This window comes from Parambassis ranga, chromosome 16 (assembly GCF_900634625.1).
Source record: "Parambassis ranga chromosome 16, fParRan2.1, whole genome shotgun sequence".
Taxonomy (NCBI): Eukaryota; Metazoa; Chordata; class Actinopteri; family Ambassidae; genus Parambassis; species Parambassis ranga.
In genome coordinates this window covers 20658730-20678895 of record NC_041036.1, presented here as the reverse complement: position 1 = coordinate 20678895, position 20166 = coordinate 20658730, and the positions used below count along the sequence as shown (strand labels likewise).

The 20166-nt window shown below is 40.7% G+C and overlaps 1 protein-coding gene across 1 annotated transcript in view; it reads right to left on the bottom strand.

Moving 5' to 3' along the window:
- Positions 1-4763: 4763 nt before the first annotated feature.
- crppa (CDP-L-ribitol pyrophosphorylase A) overlaps positions 4764-20166 on the bottom strand; it is a 43785-nt gene continuing 28382 nt past the window's right edge. The window contains exon 10 of the mRNA XM_028426396.1: positions 4764-6488. Coding sequence (XP_028282197.1) covers positions 6384-6488 — 105 coding nt within the window. The 3' untranslated portion in view covers positions 4764-6383. The remainder of the gene's footprint in view (positions 6489-20166) is intronic.

Here is a 20166-nt window from a genome sequence, read left to right as displayed (position 1 = left end):
AATGTGCCAATTTCTACTGTTGAACAGTAACAACAACAGAAACACACAACACTGAATGGAAGATACTCCCACACAGAGCTGAGCTCCTGTCATCAGCTGTCACTGCTGTTTGTTTTCCAACCACAACACTTTTCACTGATGTCTTTAAAAGCTGTAGCGAAAATCCTAAAATTAAATTATATTACTGGTTTATTTATTACTTATTTATTTTTTGTTACTTTTTTCTTTCTGCTAATTTTCAAACCTGTGATATACAATTATTATTATTATCATTAATTCAATCAAATTTATGGAATTTAAGTCGAAAATGTATATAAATGTATATTTATAAATTCCATAAATTCAATAAACACAATATATATGTGTGTGTGTGTGTGTAGCATCAAGCTTGTGTGCAGTTGGTTGTGTTCTGTGGTACTATAATGTTATGCATCCACCATGAAATTAGATGTAATCTCCACCAGGGGGCACTGTTGTCCACAGACGTTAAGGAGACTTTAAATACTTTAGGTATGATGTATTATACAGCAGGTCAGCAGTGAGGGCAGCATCCTCTGTACTCACGTCTGCTTTACTGCAGTTGTCGTTGGATCTTGTGCAGCTCCCTGACCTGTCCAACCTCCTCATTCTCAGCCTGCTCCTCTCACTCTCACCCCCCTCTCTCTCTGTTTGTTGTCTAGTCTCCAGGAAGAGGAGCTTTCTTGTGGTTTCTCTCAGCATGTCTATTGTTGGACACCTGGAGTTAACCCTTCACAGTCCTATGATGTGATGAGACGGGTCTATATGTGTGCACAGGATGAGCTCTATTATAATACCAAGGTCACAATCAGAGCTGCCGACTGGCTGGTTTGTGGGTGACGCCGAGGTCTTGCCCAGTCATACTTGTTGCAGCACAAATTTAAAGACGATCAGACGAAGCTTGCAGCTCTGGTTAGCATTAAACTAACTCGGCTTGCATTTGGAGCATGACGGATAATAAAACAGAGGTGGATGTCTTTTGTTCTCAGTTATACAAATACATGTGAGGCACTTTGTAGACGATCAGGGCTTTTAGGTCTTTATATATATATATATAAATATATATGTCTATATATATATATATATATATATATATATATATATATATATATATATATATATATATACATATATATATATATATATATACATATATATATATATATATATATATATACTTTACTTATAGAAGTAAAGATGACACATGGGACTTATTTCCCTCTGTGAAAGTAAAGTTTTAAAATGAATATCCTGGGTATTATGACCTGGATGACTGAGAATCTTCGTGTTCTGATGAAAAAATTAAAAATAAATAATAAATCAAAACGGACTGTAGGGAGTTCTACCAACCCCTGCAGTGACAGGTACATGTTGTAAATCCAACATGGCTGCCAAATGATTTAACAAACCACACTGAGTTTTCCAAAAAGTACACCAGCCCGTCCAGCAGATGCCGCTGTAGGCAAACACATGTAGTTCCTCACACCTTCTTTACATCATCCACATGGATTCATTCTGCATCATGACATCAATTCAATTTATTTTTATTCACTTTTATTGTTAATGCACAGACAATCTTTGTGCATTAACTACACCACATTTGGCGCCATCTGTCTGTGTAATGAGTAAGCTCCCTTTTTAAGGTGCTATTATTTCATGCCATTTTTTTTTCTATGGCAAAAAATACAAAACACTGGTGATGGTGTGGCTGATGTCACCTGACACATCACTCGATAATGGAATGATAAAGCAACAAAGATCAGTTAAAGAGGCAGAGTGCAGATGGTGGTGGTCATATAACACTGCAGACTTTAACCCAGGAGTCTGCGCATTACATTCACCTTTAACTCCATGGTTTTCACTTGTAAAGTTTTAGTTGGGGTTAGGGAAAATGGTGGTGTGTCTTAAAAAGAAACACATATTAATAAAATGAAATGCATTTTTAAAGGGAAACCTGTGCCCTCTGCTGTCAGAGCAAAGACATAGAAACTGAAGTGCTGTGAAATGGTGCTAAATATCCCATCCTGGTCTTTACAATCCACCTACTGATGTACACTACTGTTCAAAGGTTTGGGGTCACTTGGAAATGTCTTTATTCTTTAAAACAAATGTTTTTTTTTTTTCAATGAAGATAACATTACAGTAATCAGACATACAGTCTAGACATTGTTAATGTGGTAAATGACTATTTTAGTTAGAAAAGGCTGGTTTTTAATGGAATATATATAAAGGTATACAGAGGCACTTTTCCAGCAGCCATCACTCCTGTGTTCTAATGCTACATTGTGTTAGCTAATGTGTTAAAAAGGCTCAATGATGATTAGAAAACTGTGAAATGATGTTAGCACAGCAGAACTGCCTGGTGACCCCAAACCTTTGAACGGTAGTGTACATTTGGATTGTGGTAAGATACATTTCTAACAAGCATTGCTCAAAATCTATTTATACATAAATAAAATATAAAAGAATATTAACTAGGCCAAGATGGCGACAGCAGTATACTGTAACTAGGATGAAGCTTCCATGACATCACCTGCAGGTTTCTGAATAGTTGGCTTCAATAGTTGCCATGTTGGCAGTGCCACAGTCCACCGAAACTCCCAATACAGACACAAAAAATGTGACTTTTCAATAAAGACACCAAAACAGGACCAGGCCATAAACATGCTTACTTCTGCTGTACTGTCAGCTATTTTGACATGGGAGTCTATGTGGATTGACATTACTTTTGAAGCCAGCCCCTACAGGCTGCGGGGTGAACTGCAATTTTGAACACTTCCACAGGCTGATGTCATAAGTTGTTGATATCATCAACAGGCGAGCAACATAAACTTAGCAAGCTAGCTATAATTCAGCTAAACTGCATGGATTTCAATGTTAGCTGATGTTAGCATGCTTACTGCCCCCAAGCCTGCATCTGTCTTCTTACATTAGCTTGCCAGCAAAATAAAAGTCTGTGAGAAATCGGTTGTGTCAGAAAGAAAAGACACAAGACAGTATGTTACAGTTCACGCTGTAACCCTGTGACGTTATTATGTTAATCACACAGGTTTTTAAAGCACTCTCCACTTTCACCATCAAAGCCCCAAATGAATAAATATGACCATCACACCAGCTGTACAGATGTTTACTGGGTTTCACTGTGTGTGTTTTTTACATCGCTGGTAGCTCTGCAGCCCTCATCACGTCACTGTGTGTTAGTCTCTTCACAGAAGTCCACGAAATATAAGTCCGTGTTCTGAGGACAGGAATCTGAACATGAGGACGGTGCTTCTCTGGCCTCAGGCGGCCCTCTATCAACAGCTGGAATTCCAGCATGCTGCAGAGTAAGGCAGGAAACCGGAGATGGCCTGGATGTGTGAGAGGTGTTTGGGAAGCACGCAGGCCTTTGTGGCAATCCTAGGAATGCTTCAGCATCAACACTGTTTAAGGAGTTGTTGATGTTTTCTGGACGCCTGAGGATGACTCCCAGAGTCTAATTCACTTCAGACTTCTTCATTGCTGCCAGGTAAGAGAACAAAAATGTGTGTTACTGATCACATGCCCATGCAGCCTATGCAGCACTAGAGGTCAGAATTTATAACCTATGATTGAGGACTACCAGAGGAACTGTGAGACGTTTCACACTGAAGGTCAGAGGTCAGAAGCCGACTTGCAGTTGATACAGTTCATATATGAACGGCCAAATTATCACTCAACTCTGCAGTTCCTCTGAGTGGGCCCGTTTTATTATTGTCATTAACTTTACATGGATGGTTGACTTTCTACAACTTTACTCAAACGTCTTCCATGTAAGGATCATGGAGGCCACTGTGCTCTTAGGAACCTTAAGTGCAGCAGAATTATTTTGTAACCTTGGCCAGATCTGTGCCATAATTCTGTCTCTGAGCTCTTCAGGCAGGTCCTCTGACCTCATGACCCTCATTGCTCTAACATGCACTGTGAGCTGTAAGGTCTTATACAGACAGGTGTGTGTCTGTCCTCATCAAGTCCAATCAGTATCATCACACACAGCTGGACTCAGATGAAGGTGTAGAACCGTCTGAAGGATGATCAGAAGAAATGGACGCACCTGAGGTAAATATATGAGTCACAGCAAAGGCTCTGATACTGAGGACCATGTGATGTTTCACTTTTCTTTTTTAATGCATCTGCACAAAAGTCAACAAGTCTGTGTTTTTCTGTCAATATGGGGCGCTGTGTGCACATTAATGAAGAAAAAAGAACTCATTTTAGCAAATGGCTGCAATATAACAAAGAGTGAAAAATGTAAGTGGGTCTGAATACTTTCCGCACTGTGACTGTAACAAAACAGTGGCTGTTATCCTCTCCTGCTGTTTTTTGTAATGTATGAATCAGTCTCATTGCAAAAAATAAATACAAATAAATTTTTTAACAGCAACTTTTCTTCCATAACTATTTTTTCCTAACTACGCTTTTATTAGTGTAGGCATTCTGCAGTTTTCATAGTTGCTAGGTGACAGAGCCATTCATAATACTACTACTACTACTCATCTCATATAACACATATTGCCATCTACATATGCTTTGTCTCCGTGGAAACCGTCCTTAGTGACCACAACAACAAACAAAGTTAGTGACCCCCCCCCCCAAAAGGATCAATTAAAGCATGATACATGAACATGATAGTTGCTGTAAAAGCTGGACAATTAAGAACTAATGAAAACACAAAGCTGAAGCTGTGATCTGACAAACACTGTAAGCCTCAAAATATGAAAAAGATCTTTATTATGTCACATTTATCGTTGGAAAAGTGTTAAAAAATAATAATATATAAGCACCCTAATAATGGTCTTTCAGTCATGAACAGCTTCATTCTGTGGTTTTTTACACCCAGTTTTTCTGGCACACAAAGCGCAATTCAAATTTCCACAGTAATACGTCAACGTGATGTAGCCTGTTAAAGCAGGTCTGTGACAGCGGCGGCCGTAATCACTCAGATTAAAAAGATGCCAAACAGCCGTGAAGTGATCTAACTCGTGTCGCCTGCGCAGCCAAAGTTTGACATGTCTTATTGGTCGGTGCCGCAGAGCTCTGTTGTTGTCCAGAAACTATTAAAAACACATCAGTGAGCAACTGGGGTGATGACATGCTCTGTCATTACCATGAACACACACACACACAGTCTGCAATACAGCCACACGTTCGCCACCCCGCGGCTAACACAACAGATGTGTATTATCAACAGCTGGACATGTCAGTCCATTCTCTTCTACTGGAAGTGTCATTTCAGCGGACTGATTTATTCTTTTTAAGTTATTATTTATGGTATATGCCAATGTGTCCTCACGTATAACCAACACAACAGGTAGATATCAAGAATTTCCATAAACTAAAGCAGAAGATTGACAACACACAAAGTAACTCTGACAATGATGCAGTGAGTAAAAACGGCTGTCAACGTCCACACACAGGCTTGAATTAAAGGGGTGGGCGATAAATGAGACATTTGAAGGTCTGTTGTCCCACAGTCTGTTTTCCTTTGAGTACTGCTTATGTGGTTTGGGTTAGAACAGACCCTTACACAACATGTTACTGGGTAAACTTCTCACTTTAGCAACAAGCTTTTTTTTGCCATTTATCCCGCAGCCACAGATTGGTAAACATCAAGCAGCAACATCTGTAGCTAAGAAGTCCAGCATGCTGAAAACTGCAGTTCCTCTAATGGCCACTTAATGCTGGGTCAAAAAAATGATTGCATAATCCTCTATGTTAAATTGTCTGCAGAAATAAACATCATGTGACAACTCCAACATTTTAATTATGTAAACACTGCATTATTTAAGGTAATTCTTAATGCTTATAAAGTACCTCAGCTCCACCTCTTTGCCCGTATTTGGATCAACCAGGTGGACTATGGTGACTGCGATAGCCTCCAGACTGAGCTTCAAAAGTGCTCGTATGAAACTGTAACATTTCAATCATCACAATGTACAGTAAGACCACATTAGAGTTTTTCATGACCAATCATGTAGCATAGAAGTTGATGCCACATTTACATTTCAGACTGTAGTGAAGGGCCCTAGGTGAAATACAGTCAAAACCAACAAAGAAAAAACAGCTGTGTAATATTAATAATATTTTTCTGTCCTAACATCTCATACAGCTCTTCATCAGTGAAAAACAGTGGAGTGGTTGATGGAGTGATGTGATGAGGTAACAACAGATTATGTTATCATTATGTACCACACAGGCAGCACTGAACAATACATCTTACTGCAGATGCACTGTGGGAAATGTAGGATTCTTCCACATCTTTGGGACTAAAAAGTCAGAGAAAGTCATCATCCCAGCAGTGTTCATAGGTCATTATATAAGGGACGTTCTGCTGGTGCTGCTTCCCCTCATGCCTGCAGAAGCTGTCCCACCAGGGCAGGGCTCCTCTCCCGGATCAAAGCTGACGCAATATCAGCGACCCTGGACACGGACCCCTCCCAACGACCAGCGTCCTGAGAGAGAGAGAGAGAGAGAGAGAGAGAGAGAGAGAGCGTGAAAGAGAGGATACAGAGGACATAAAATTACACAAAGACACGATAGTGAATGAGTAACAAATGAAGACGTCAAAGCACACTTTCATCTGTTTCTCTCCAGAGTCACGGCTCGGGTTTGAGTCATCCAAACCATTCTGGGTCCAAACCAGAGGGAAACAAAGTGCCCAAGTTCCTCCACAGAAACAGACCTGTTAGGAAGGACTGACAACACTGATGGCTTGATTTCAATCTGAGCTAAAAAAAAAAATACAAAGTTTACTGTCAGGATTAGTGAGAACGTCCCCGTGTGAGTTCGCTGCAAGGTCAAATAAACACTGCATGAGCTGAATGTGAATTCACATTTTAATCATGATAGTTAGAATGACTGATTCTGGCGGCAGATTACTCCCACGTTATTTTACAGCTTGTTCAATCAGCAGACGGAAGCAATTTTCCGAAAAGGGGGGGAGCAGAATTAAACTTTCCTTTTTTACAAATTAAAAGTCATCTGAAGCTTGTGGAGGCAATAAAGAGCTACTTTGAGATTCATGGTGCATGACATTGGACAGATCTACTCTATAACCCACATGTGAAGACAAAGGGAGGCCATACATTCAGCTTCACTGTTGTGGTTGCTTTGCTTTCCTCTCCTAGTCTGCATCACTTTCTTCTTCTTCTCTTTCCCTGTGCGGGCCGCCTGCACAGTGCACGTTTAATGGTTTTAACTCCCCTGACTTCATTCCTCAGACTACACTGGCTCCTCACTTTGATTTAGCTTCTGGATGACGACTTAGAGTGACCTTTTTTTCAAAGGAACTGAAGTTCAAGGAGCTGGTGGCATGGTCCTTCACATAGATTTATGTTTCATGCTCTACCTGCATCTTGTTTTTCAGAAATTGAACTTTAATATGGCTTTTGAAGTTGCAGCAAGCACAAGGGAGCAAATATGAACAAAATGCAGCTTGTACCACACAGAGGAGAAGAAACAAAGGCCTGGGAGAGATTTAGCTTCGTGCACAGATCTGGAAAGTACGGTTTACATACTTGTAATACAGTATGCATTTAAATAGCCACCAGTGCATTTACATTTTTTGTAAGCTACAGCACATGCATAAGCTTTTGAACACATCAGAAACCTATAAACATAAAGTAGAGGTTGTTGGCACGCACAAACCTTTTTTATATCCTCACAGTGCATTCACATGATGTACACTTGTCTTTTGAGGAGTTTAATGTCATACTAAAAACAAAACAAACTACGCAGCACACTGTGTAACTATGGAGAGGACGGTCAGACAACACTGGTAGGTTTCTCTCTGATAGTCGCCATACTGGCACAGTCCGCCTGAACTCCAAATACAGGCAAAGAGGTGTAAAACAAGCGAAGCTGAGGTATATTGTCTCACTTTTGCAACCGGCCCCTAGATGCTGCGGGCTGAAATGCAATTTTTTTAGAATCAGAATCAGATCATATATTACTTTATTTATCCCTGAGGGGAAATTCTTTAAATTTACCACTTCCACATGGAAGTCATTTCTCAGCCATGGAGGTTGCTGCATGGTCAGACCCCTTCTGTGCAGCAGTTCATTACAATGTTTCAGTTCAGACACTACAGAGATATGCCAATGTCTTAAGAACAGGTCACTCACATGTAAAAGCACCTTTGCAGATGTCTTAATGCTACAGGCAAAAACTGCTTAATGTTACACCAAAATATGATTAGATTACACAAGTACACTGTCATTTCGTCCATAGTTTAAAAATATATTTCCATTCCACAGAAATATAAACAATAAAGTAATATATAGATAAGTGAGTCTGGAACAGGATTAGCTCCTAACATGCAGACGGAAGTATCTGTTGTGACGTCTATGCTAGCTAGCCTCCCATGCTAACAACTGTTAGCAATCAATTAATATTCTCTTTTCATCATCATTCAACATATATAATCCCCTGCCAAACCTGCCGTGGCTGGTTAAGTTAAACTTTATGAACTACATTGTGCTTTTCCAGCTAATGATGTCACAAAAAACTGGAGTTTAATATTGTAATCCAGAATTAGCCTTTACAACAGGACTGAATGGGGCCGAGCAGTCTGACACTTCCAGTTTTCTCAGCCAACTCTCAAAAGGCAGGTTTTCTTAGAGTGGAATAAAATAATCTGAGGAGGCTTTTCACGTAGATTTTAAAGCTCTAACAGCCAGAGAGAGAAAAATGAAAATATATTGAAATTATATCCCTCTGAAATGACAAAATACCTGTGATTTGTGGCTTGTAACATCTCATTTAGCACATCTTTGGACTTCTTTGACTTCCAATAATACTTCTCTTTTTCTTTTCTTCTTTTTTTGCATTACACAGTGAGCAGTTTAACACATCTGGAGCAGAAAATAAGCTTTCTCTCACTTTGTACTTCCTCGACCTCACAGGCCGACTCTGGCCTGGCCAGCTCCTGACAGCCGCACTCTGTGCACAGGAACGCAACAAGGTGTTAGAGCGATGAGCGTGGAATCATGCCTGACCGTGGTTAATGGGAGCAAGAGACCTGGGATCCAGCAGAACTCACAGGGTGCTGCTCTGTAATCAGAACCAGCAGAGGGGAGGGGGTGAGGGCTTGGTGGAATCAGATGACACTGATTTTCCACACCAGCAGAGGTACTGGAGTGCAGGATCATTGATTAAATCAAAGCATGAAGTCCTTACACTTAAAACTGACTAAACTAATGGATTAAACAATTGAATTGAAAGTGTTTTTTTGTATTTTGTGCACACGAGTCATTGTTCTTGTGGCCCCCGATCACTGAGGAGATGGGCCAGTACATCTGTTAGCAGTCAGCAGCTGATGGCACAAAGTTGTCCTGAGGAATATGCATCAGTTCATCAGCGATCAGTCGACAAATCAAAGCTTCTGATTGCATCTTTTCATTGTTTATCAGATGAAAGCATTCCTTCTCTTGTTATCTAAAAGCAATTACATCTTCACACGGAAACTATCCGAGATGTTACATGTGTTTGGAGGGAGCCAAAAGTCTGCGGGGATGATAAATGTGACCATCATCAGACCCTGTTACCACCCACGTGTACATCGACGACCGTCGTGGGAAAGTCACGAGAGCACGATATTGAAGACAGCAACAGCCATCAAACCACAGCTAATGATTCTATTATAGAGGTCTGCTTTCTTATAGGCAGGGAAAAAAAAGAAACCAAAAAAAGTAAGTCGAGATCACCAAGGAGGATCAAAGTTTGAGGCCTGTCTAAGTCCCGGCGCTGAATTATTCCCACTCCAGATATGCTGCCTTTGAAATATGAATCATGCTTCATAAAGCAGCATTATTAAATCAAGTAGTTGCTTGCACAGTGGAACACAAATACGACTTTAGTTCTTCATTGACTCGTGGCACAGCTTTAAGTAGTCACAACTGCCACTCAAGACTTCAAATGTGGTTTGAGGGAGAAAAAAAGAGTCAAGTTACTGAACAACAACAAACTGTGAGGCCTATTTGCATATCGAGCCTCTCAGGCTGAAATCTATATAGTGATTGAAAAGCCACGGCCGGCTTCTGGAGGTCTTGACTGACACCTCTCGTGACCCGGGCTTAGCTGCTGTTGGCGGCGATGCCTTCAGCTCTCCTCTTTCCACCAGAACCAATCCAGAGCTCTCTTAATGAGCTGCCTCATTGTTTTGGGCACGCAAACATCCACAAGAGGGATTACATGTGTTGGGACACACAAAGAGGTGGAACGTGATCCAGGAGGATTTGCATGTCTCCAGATCTTCATCATCATCATCATCATCATCATCACAGTGTTGACTGAGACCGTTTTTCCACTGTCTCCTGTCTTTTCCAGTATAAGTGGCTGTTTGCTCGGGGCTGAATGTTTCTCACCTAGACAAACGCAACAGGCAATTTTGGACAACCTTAACTGTAACAGAGCCTTTAAACCAAAAAACCGCAACCCTGATTGATGGTCCTACTTGAGCTCCTCACCTGTTTACAATGTGGATTTAATCTTCAAATGTTCCACAGGCAGACATCGAGCATGTGCCAAAGCCTAAGTGCAGTCAGCAGGAGGGTATTTCACTTTTATTTTCAAGAGGGCCCGCTTTTTTACGAGATTCACTTTATTATTATTAGACGAGGGAACCTCACTTTCCACTTCATAATGATTAACTGCCACAAATCTGCACTTAAAGGATTTACCAGCCAAACGTATCATCATTTATTCACATTAGTGGGAGGACTATCACTTGTAGTATTGAACGGGAAAGTGACACATTTACATTTTTGAAGACCTTTTTTTTCTCCACTGACAGCAGAGCGTCTGCTGCATCCATTACTGACACATCCAATCCCTCGGTGGCCTATGTAGTTCCTCTTGATGGATATTATTAAAAAAAAAATAGAAAGACTGACAGTAAACAATATTTGAACAGCTGGATGCCAGTCAAAAGCGAGGTTAGGAGACTTTGCCAGTCACAGGGTTCTTGCAGGTTTTAGTAAGTTAAATTTAAGACCTTTTTAAGACCTTTCAAGACCATTGTGAATAAAATTTTAGACCAACACGATGCAACACCCGAAACAAGATGCTGCTAATATCAGTACTACTGTGAAATGACAGATGCTTTGTAATTGAGTGAAGAAATGTAGCTCGTTAGGTATGTAGGTCGTTAGTCGAAGTGGTAGTGACACTGTGCTGGAGTCTGGAGGGACGAGGCGCTGACAAAGGTGAGGGCGGCGGGGGTGATATACAAAACTGGGTGATAGCTTGTGCCCGCTGAAGGCTTTTTACAGCAAGGCCAACACTTCTTGGGAATGAACAAAAAAAAATTGAAAAATTAAGACATGACAAGATTACAAGATGTTTGGGTGAAAATCTGGTCATTTTAAGACTTTTTAAGGCCTTAAATTTAAAGTTTTATATTTTAGACATTCACATGTGCTACATCATGGCTACAAGCACAAGGAACCCATAGATCACAAATAAAATAGATCTCTTTAATTGATTTTGTAAATGATGATGTTTTGATCCATCCATCCATTTCACCTGTTTATCCAGGGCCAGGTCACCACGACAGACCGGCACAGCGACCACATTACTGCCCAAGCTGCACCAATCTGCCGGTCACTCTCCCGCTCCATTTTTCCCTCACCTGTGAACAAGACCCCGAGATACACAAACTCCTCCACTTGGGGCAGGAGCTCTCCTCCCACCCAGAGAGGACAAGCCATCTTTTTTCTGATCGAGAACCATGGCCTTGTTTTCAAATTTTCATATTCACCCAATTTTTGCCATGAGACTGCAGGCCACAGGTAAGTCAATCATGACCAACTAGTTGTACTGAACAATGCAGAATTTTTTCACAGAATCTTGTCAGTGCAAACGGTTCATTTTTTTGACAACTAATAAATCAATTTTAATTTTAATTAAATCCAATGTTAGCTTCACTTTAAATCATTTATGATGCATTCAGGAACTGTCAAAAAAAACTTTTAACTTTATGCTGCAAAAACCTGAATTTCAGGAGAGAAGCTGTATTATAAGATGAAGTGACAGCATTGTTTGAATATATAAACAAGGCAATCCATAATTCTTTTGACTGGGCAGAAACTAGAAGCAGAATGTTCTCAATCGCTCCCATGTGTATGAATGCAACACATGCAACAGCCTTGTTATTCCACACTGTGACCACAAGTTTATGGAATGGAACTTCAATCATTAGCTTCTATTTTTGCTTACTGTTTAAAGGGGAGGATTCTGACAAGTCGTGAGGCAGCAGGTCTTTGAAACACAGAGCAGAACGGAGAAGAATGAAGGGGAGGGGGAGGAGGAGGAGGAGGAGGAGGAGGAGGAGGAGGAAGAGAGGAACAGCGGACCACACAAAAAGCAGTCCTCAGACTCTCTCCTCTTAAATGCCACAGATGCAATCGACCTTTCCATCTCAGAGGGGAGCGCAGCGGCACTTCTGCCACACAAGAAGGGGCCCGGCTTTGAAGCTGAAAGGTTTCAGGCAATTAGGACCTTTAACAGTGACAATCTGCACGCCTGTGTCATTCTCCAGCCCTGTGGACGGGTGCTGCTGCTGCAGCTGCAGCTCAGGGCTTCCACTTCTGTTCCCTTCATGAAATGCCAAGCACAGCGTCCTAATAGAAAAACAACTTATGGAAAAAGTTTGGCATGAAGCCCGAGCCAAGAGAACTGGAAAGAGTTGTTAGAGTCACACTAGCTACCATAACTAAAGTAGCCAAGAACATTTAAGATTTTATCACCCCTTTTCATCATTCTAATTTTGTCCCATCAGATTAAGGTGTTGCAGTACTAATGGCTGCAGCATCCACTTGAGGGCAGTATCATTACTAGCATTAGGAGTCCAAGACAGCGAGCTCGACTCTGGGACTCCTAAACTTAAACCACCACCTAAAACTTACTCTCCCCAGATGACCTGTGTGCTGGTCCCAGTGACACAATAGAGCTAAAAACACCCGCTGCTTTGGTCTGAGAGAGGATTGTGTTTCAGGGTTTCTGGCAGCTCGTCCCTGAGTGGGTATTGTGGTCCTCCTGCCTTTACCTCCCCTCCGTGTATCATTGCAGACAGGCAGTAGCTAGGGGCTAAACTGAGAAGAGAGAAGGGGATAACAGGTTCAAAAAATCTGATTAGATTTTACACTTTTAAGGTCCTACAGAGATTCTTTAAGAGCTGTGAATGTAGCTCTGTGGAAAAATAGCATTAAGGTCCCAATTATGTCCTCCTTAACATCTAATATGTTGTTTTTATCAACTTATTAAGAGGCTTGGTGTCTGGAAAAATCAAGATTTAATGATTGTGCTTGAGTAACAACAAATCAGCTTGATGAATTTGGTGGGTTTGGACTGGATTGAGTTTATAATGACTAGGCTTCTGGCAGATCAATGTGACTGAAACAAGGAAATAAACAGGCATTAACAGCAAAGAAAATCTCTTAATAGCACACACTTAAATACTTCAGCACTGCTTGAATCCCATGTTTTGTTTTGTTTAACAAAACCCAGATTATTTGGATGAAAGTCTTTGGCTCTTCTGAAAACAATAATCAGTTGCAAAGTAAATGTAATAACACAACAAATATTTGTGTAATTACTCTCACTGGCAAAATGGAAAGAGAAAATATAACAGATAGCATTCCAGACTAAGTCGGAAAATTTGGCTGTTGTTATGAGCCGTTAGGAATACCAGATGATTGAATAACAGTGTATAACTAAAGGTAAACGAATGCACAGAGCACCGGTATGTGAGGTTCTGAGTAGAAATCTAAGAATAGAGAACTCCTGATATTGTAATGGAACAAAATGTTTTCACTTAATTTTGTACCTTTTTCGTTTTCTCTCAGTTTATACAGATTTTGGTGAGTTGACAGAAGATGCTGTGCGGTAACTACAGCAAACCAGATGTTTTCTCCATCACATTATTTGTGTTAAAAACACAGAACAAAATCATCTGATCATAGTGGGTCTTTCTAATACAACTTCAGATGAACAACAACATATAACTTTCTCTGGTATACTAAATCTGGTTCATGGTCCACTCAATGACTGCACGGTGTCCAAAACAACCCCCAAACATCCCTCCACCACTGTGCTTGAGAGTTAGTGTTAGGTGTTTCTGCTGAAATGTTTCTGTTTGTAACTGTGTTATCTTTAGATTTTCCTTATCTAAATGGGTTTAAGAAAGAACAACAAAATGAGAGAAGACAGAAAAAGGGTAGAAAAGAAAAGAAGAGGATAAGGAAAAAAAAGACATGTTAGTATTTTCAAGCTGTGACATCACTGTAGAGGTCGTTCACAGCGATGTGTCAAATGATCATACTTTTGATATAGTGTTGTGCTTTTTGAGGACAATTCAATCTATAATGAACAAAAGATGTATCAGTGATCTGTTGAGATGAAATCTAAGCTGAACAGTGACTTCAGTTTTACTTTATGCACATCCAAAGTCTACAGAGAAGAGAGTATTTTCTGTCGAGCTTTGGGTCTATACAAACTTCAACACTGTACATCAGACGTGCACTGAGAGTTCAGCCATAAATATGAAAGCCGCTTGGATCCGAGCTGAGAGACTAAGAGCTCAGGCTGACAGAGATGACAGCGACATAAGCATTATTTCGTACTCTGTACAGACAAAGCGTCTCCAAGGAACGTGTTTTATTGAATTTTGCTGAGGTATTTAGTGTTGTTGCCTGAATGTCTGTATTTTAGATATATCTGTGTCATTCCCACTCTGCCTCACTTCATCTGAAAGGATTGTAATGTAGGAAAATGAATGAAATCTGCAGCATCCCACCCTGCTTTTGTGCCGCTCCCGTTAGCCTTTTGGAAAGTCTGAGGAAGCGGCTCGCAGCTTTCAAAAAGAAAAAAAAAGAAGGCAAACTTTTGTATTGATAACTGCTTTGAGAGAACAACTGCTGCCACACAACTCTTTCACGGTACGCTGGTAAAGCTCTTTCAACACTGGTTTCCAAAATATCCTGTCTAGGGGCATCCATCGGGCAAACAAAGCAGTTTGTTAGTCATGCCTAATGTACGACTTCTCTTTCTGTGTACCCTCTTCAGAGAAGGCAAACCCTGCTAAAAGAATGGAACACTGAGGGGGTCTGTGTTTCCACTGGATGAGAACTTTTTCAACAAGCTCTGCTGAGAGATGACTTTGTTTGAATTCATCTCACCGAAAGACATACCTCAAAACAGTGCCCGGAACAATGGCTCCTTAGTTGAGGCGGTATGAAAGCATGAAGGCATGGGTGGGATTTATGAACTGGGACATACCAAATCCTACAAAGCACTCTGCAGATGCCTCATTTACTTATCACACTGTATCACTTACCGAAACCTAGGGGAAGCCAAATACACTCTGTATCATGGGGCATCTGAGGTCAGCTGCAGGTGCAGGAATATTTTACAAAACAAGACATTTATTACTACCTGGGTTTTCAGCAGCATGCGTCCTGGCCAAGGCTTAGTGCCCTCACTTCCATCCCTAATACAAGCATGCGATAGTAATCGCAGTCGGCCGTAAGCCAAACATACAAACAGAGGTGCAACACTGTGTTTTTGTACCGCTGTCAAAATACCGGTGTGCTGCAGACTAAACAGCAGAAGGATAAAGTTGGCTTGACAGAGGTGAGAACAAAAAAAGGGCTGCTACAAGAAGTCATTTTTACATGAACACTTCATGAGAAAGTCCCACCTTGAAATATAATTATTCATAACTTCATAAATGTCCACTCAGGATTTCCACAGAAGTCACGGGCCGTTTTCACTTAATCACCTTCCAAATGAACATTTCAGCTGTTGGAGAGTAAAAAAATCCCAAGAACCTTGCTTCGGCCCTGTTTACAGCACTTTTCCAATATATTGTGGCAAGTCAAGATCATAGGCCAAGAAGTCTGAGAAAGTAGGTGCAGCACCGACTCACAGCAGCTAGAGCAGGCAGACAGAGCAACAAGCTTCTAAAACAGATAAAGCAAGATGTAAAAGCTTCATTCCATATGCACACATTGTCCACCTTTCTTCTACAATGTCTATAAAGAAACAATATCTCAGCGAAAGGGTGGTGTGAAATGTGTGGCCTAGAGCACCTCAAATACCACTTTGTTTTTTTTCTTGTATACTTGTTGCAAACTTTATTATCTAATGGTGGACTAATAGGGCTACAAGCAAAAGACTAGGTAGGAGGACAAGGCCACCGCATACTGCTTGCCAGCAGGGCTAGAGTAGCATTATATGTGAAAGCAATTTACCACATTGTTGTGTTACCAACTAAAAAAAGTAATGCATTACAGCACACCTGTGTTACCTCTGAACACTTTAACACCCTTAAAACTGAACTCTGCAGCCTAATAATGACAGCACTGATAGATGCAGCAGGCTATTCCTATCACAGTGTGTCATAAAAAATGTTATTTTTTCAAAACATCCTCATGAAAAATGACACATCACTAATTACATCATCTAGATTCAACATATGGTTATGTTCAAGATAAATAGTCAAATTGTAACATATGGATGTAAGTGCTAACATCATCAGATCATGGAACCATGCCAGCCACAAAGCTCCATGTAAAGCACACAGCGCACTTTGATTCACAATGGTCGCTTCCAAACAATGAGAATATCAACACCTTTCTCATGATGACAGGCAGTTTTTGCAGTCCAATCCAATTAGGGCTAATGGCTCAACTACTACAAAGTATACAGGCTTCTCAAGACATGTCCTCATACGCACTGACATACATATCCTCCAGGTATATTCACTGTAATCTTCTTGTCCTTTATTCCTGCAAGGTAAAGATAATGCAAATACTTCAGTGACATAAAGGCTGACCTGTCTGGCATCTCACTCATTGAGTTCTCTGACACACACACACACACACAGAACAGCAGTGACAAACCCGCAGGATCCATAGAGCCTGACCAAACACATACAAGAACAGCACAGATCCAGCTTTTATTCAAATGATATATTAATTTAAAAAAGTTAACTAAATAACGGATTATTAGCTCTTCCTGTCTGGTACTGGGCAGGGACAGCTAGTGAAGCTGCTGCAGCAGCCAGTTACATGTTGATGACAAACATTTGTAAGGATACGGGAAAGCATTGGGCCACACATGAAGAATGGAGTGCTGGATACAAAATGTATGATCCCCAAAAGAAAGAGAAAAAAATAACCAAAGGCAGCAGGCTGAAATTGATTTTAATGCCTCTGTTCGGATATTAGTAGCAATGCATCCAGTGCATTCTTCACTGCCTGCAGCACCAACTTTTCTCTTCACTTTTCCATTCTATCATCCTTTTTCACTTTAAAATAGATGCACTAGCCATTCCTCACAGCAACTGTGAGTTTGGTCGAATTTAATATGTAACATATTTAGGCTGAGTACAAAGTAATCCTGAAAAAGTTTATTGGCAAAATGTTTGTAGGCTGTATATCAAATGAGAGCTATTCCATGTAAATTTAAGCCACAACAGCACACAGCCGCAATATTTCTGAAGGTATTCACTCATCAGAAGCAGCAAGGACACGAACTGCAGACCTGCCAGCCTCGAGGAAATTTTAGTACTACCCTCCTTTACCTTGTTCTTTTATTAAACAAACTAAACAGCCTTATGTTATTTATCCTATTTGCATGGCACCATGTCATTTTTGTCTCTCCATGGTTGTTTACAATTCAAACAATTTACCAATGTGCGCACACAAACACACATGAAGACACATGTGCACATACAGGTGTGCACACTCCCACCAGCGGATGGAGAGCTCCTGTCACTGTTGCTCATGACATGCTAGGTGGACAGACTGAACTCCATTGACTACACTAGGCTAAGCTAGGCAAACAGTAGTGCCAGCATTTGGCTAGAAGGGAGAGGTGGATGCTGTCCCCTTGCTGTAAAAATGTAAAATAAAAGTTCTCTGTAGAGCTCGTTACATACTCCAGAGAAGAAAGAAATCTGTTTGTGTTCCAGAGGTGGCAAGAATAAAAACAAACTTTTTAGACTTCATGAGAAACGTGTGTGTAGTCCTCATACAGCTCTCCCACTGCAGCGCACCCCCCCCCCAGAAAAAGTAAGAGAAATAATCCTTCATTAATCAACATTTATATAGATATCTGTGGCTCAGTGGCAGAATCAACTTCATAGAATACGTAGAAACTGAATGCAGTGAAATGCAGATGCAACAAATTGCGTGCCGGGAGAGCAGTGAATGGTACAAGTGCACTTAAAGGTCAAATCATGCACAGTATGAGAAATGCGTACGTGTTGGCAGGTCTGGAATTGGGTGCTTTCTAAGAAATGTCTACTTTATAGGAGCAAATAACTCACAAGCCTTAGCAAAAACTGTTTGATATATGGTTGTTCTATGAGTACAATGTGCTAATCTGCAGCTTTTTTCCACCCCACCCAAACATAGAAAAGCATGTGTACGGAGAGGTCCCTTCAAAATAAAGAGCAGGAAGGTGAGTGGCACAAAAACAATCTTTGATGAGGCCTGTTAAATGAAAGCATAATCCCTGCAGAGCTGTGCTTCCCCCTTAACATAACTGGAAGGAAACTCAAAACAGGACTACTGTGGGTGGTCAGAAGGGGCAAAAAAAAACCCAAGTGGCAAAACAAACACACACGCATGTTTTGCCTTCGCTGTGTGATTGAATGTTTACAAACTAATTGTGAGGAACTGGCTTGCATTAATCTTTCACGAGAACATTGTGTCTGTTTGGAACACAAATTCTTGGTGTGTCATTTCCCAGTTTTCTGCAAGAGCCTGAATAGAGTAACATCAGCCCAAGCAGACTGTTTGCAGGTCTTTTTAATCTAAGAAATCAAAGCTGAGTAAACATCACTTTGGTATGTGTAAGTCCTCCAGCCAAACTCCGGCGGTCAAGTTTCACACATACCGACACACATCTGGAGCACTCTCGGCATGGAAGATCAAGCTTGATATCCTGCACATGTCAATGCAGTACAAGTCTCTCCCAAGGCCCCGACCCAAACACTCTACAAATACATCACTAAGGAGGGAGTGATCCTCGGGCTTCTGTCTGTATGGACATGTCAGGATTCCACCCAGGAAGCCAACTGTTCTCATCCATGTTTTCCAGGGGGATCTTAGATAAAGTGTAAAGACATAATTGTCATAAGACAGAGAACTACTTAGGCAAACAACAGGGGAAAAGGAGTGTATATAAAGGGTCAGGGTGGATACTGAATGCTTGCCAAATCTTCCTGAGAGACGTTGCTGTATCACAACCAAAAACAGCTTTGTGTAACGCCACGTCATTTCTTATCTGTCCTGGTTTCTGCAATGTTTTGATTAACATATCTTACATTTATGTTTTTGTGCTCCTCGCTTCAAATGTCTGCCTTTGCTGTATATTGAGACAGATGAGCCAAATAGACAACTAAATGTAATTTTAGGCCTTGCGCATGGAGAAAACTTCTTATTTTACGAACTTAAAACTGTGCTGTTTAAGGTTCCAACACAGAAACTATAACACTGGTCATCATTAGCTGAAATTCTGAAGAGAAAACTTGGGAGTGTGCCGAGACTGCAGCAGCCATCCTTGATCACTCTTGACTTGAATAGGTGTCACACAGACTTTCACTCATCTACCTTGTTGGACCTCCAGGATAAGCTGCCTGTGTGAATAAGTGCAGACAAAGACCTCTGGTAAGATCATTTCCCCTTAACGCTTCATTTAGAAATTTTTTAAGGAGTGTGTAATTTCTTTTGAAAAGTTAACAAGCAAATTCTAGTTATGGAACACTGCGGTAAAACCTGGTTGTCAAGATTATTTCTAATCATGGTTTGTCCAGGTTTGGACATGTCAACTGAAAATATCTTTTTCATGCATTGAAGGAAAACTTTGTGAAAACATTTGCAAGATGCACTGCAGCTCAAAGTTTGAACTTATCCAATTGGTTTTTAATTTGAGTGTGAAAAATTAAAAAACATACAGTAAAACTTTAATTTAAACACTGTCATGTTGCCAAGTGACACCACACTTCCAATTCCAATGTTCAATGTGAGGAGAATGCAGTCTAAGCATCTTCACTGTAAGCATGTTAGCACCTTGGGGTGCTATCAGTGGCTAGCCTGGTTGTAAACCAGTTCCTGGGACATG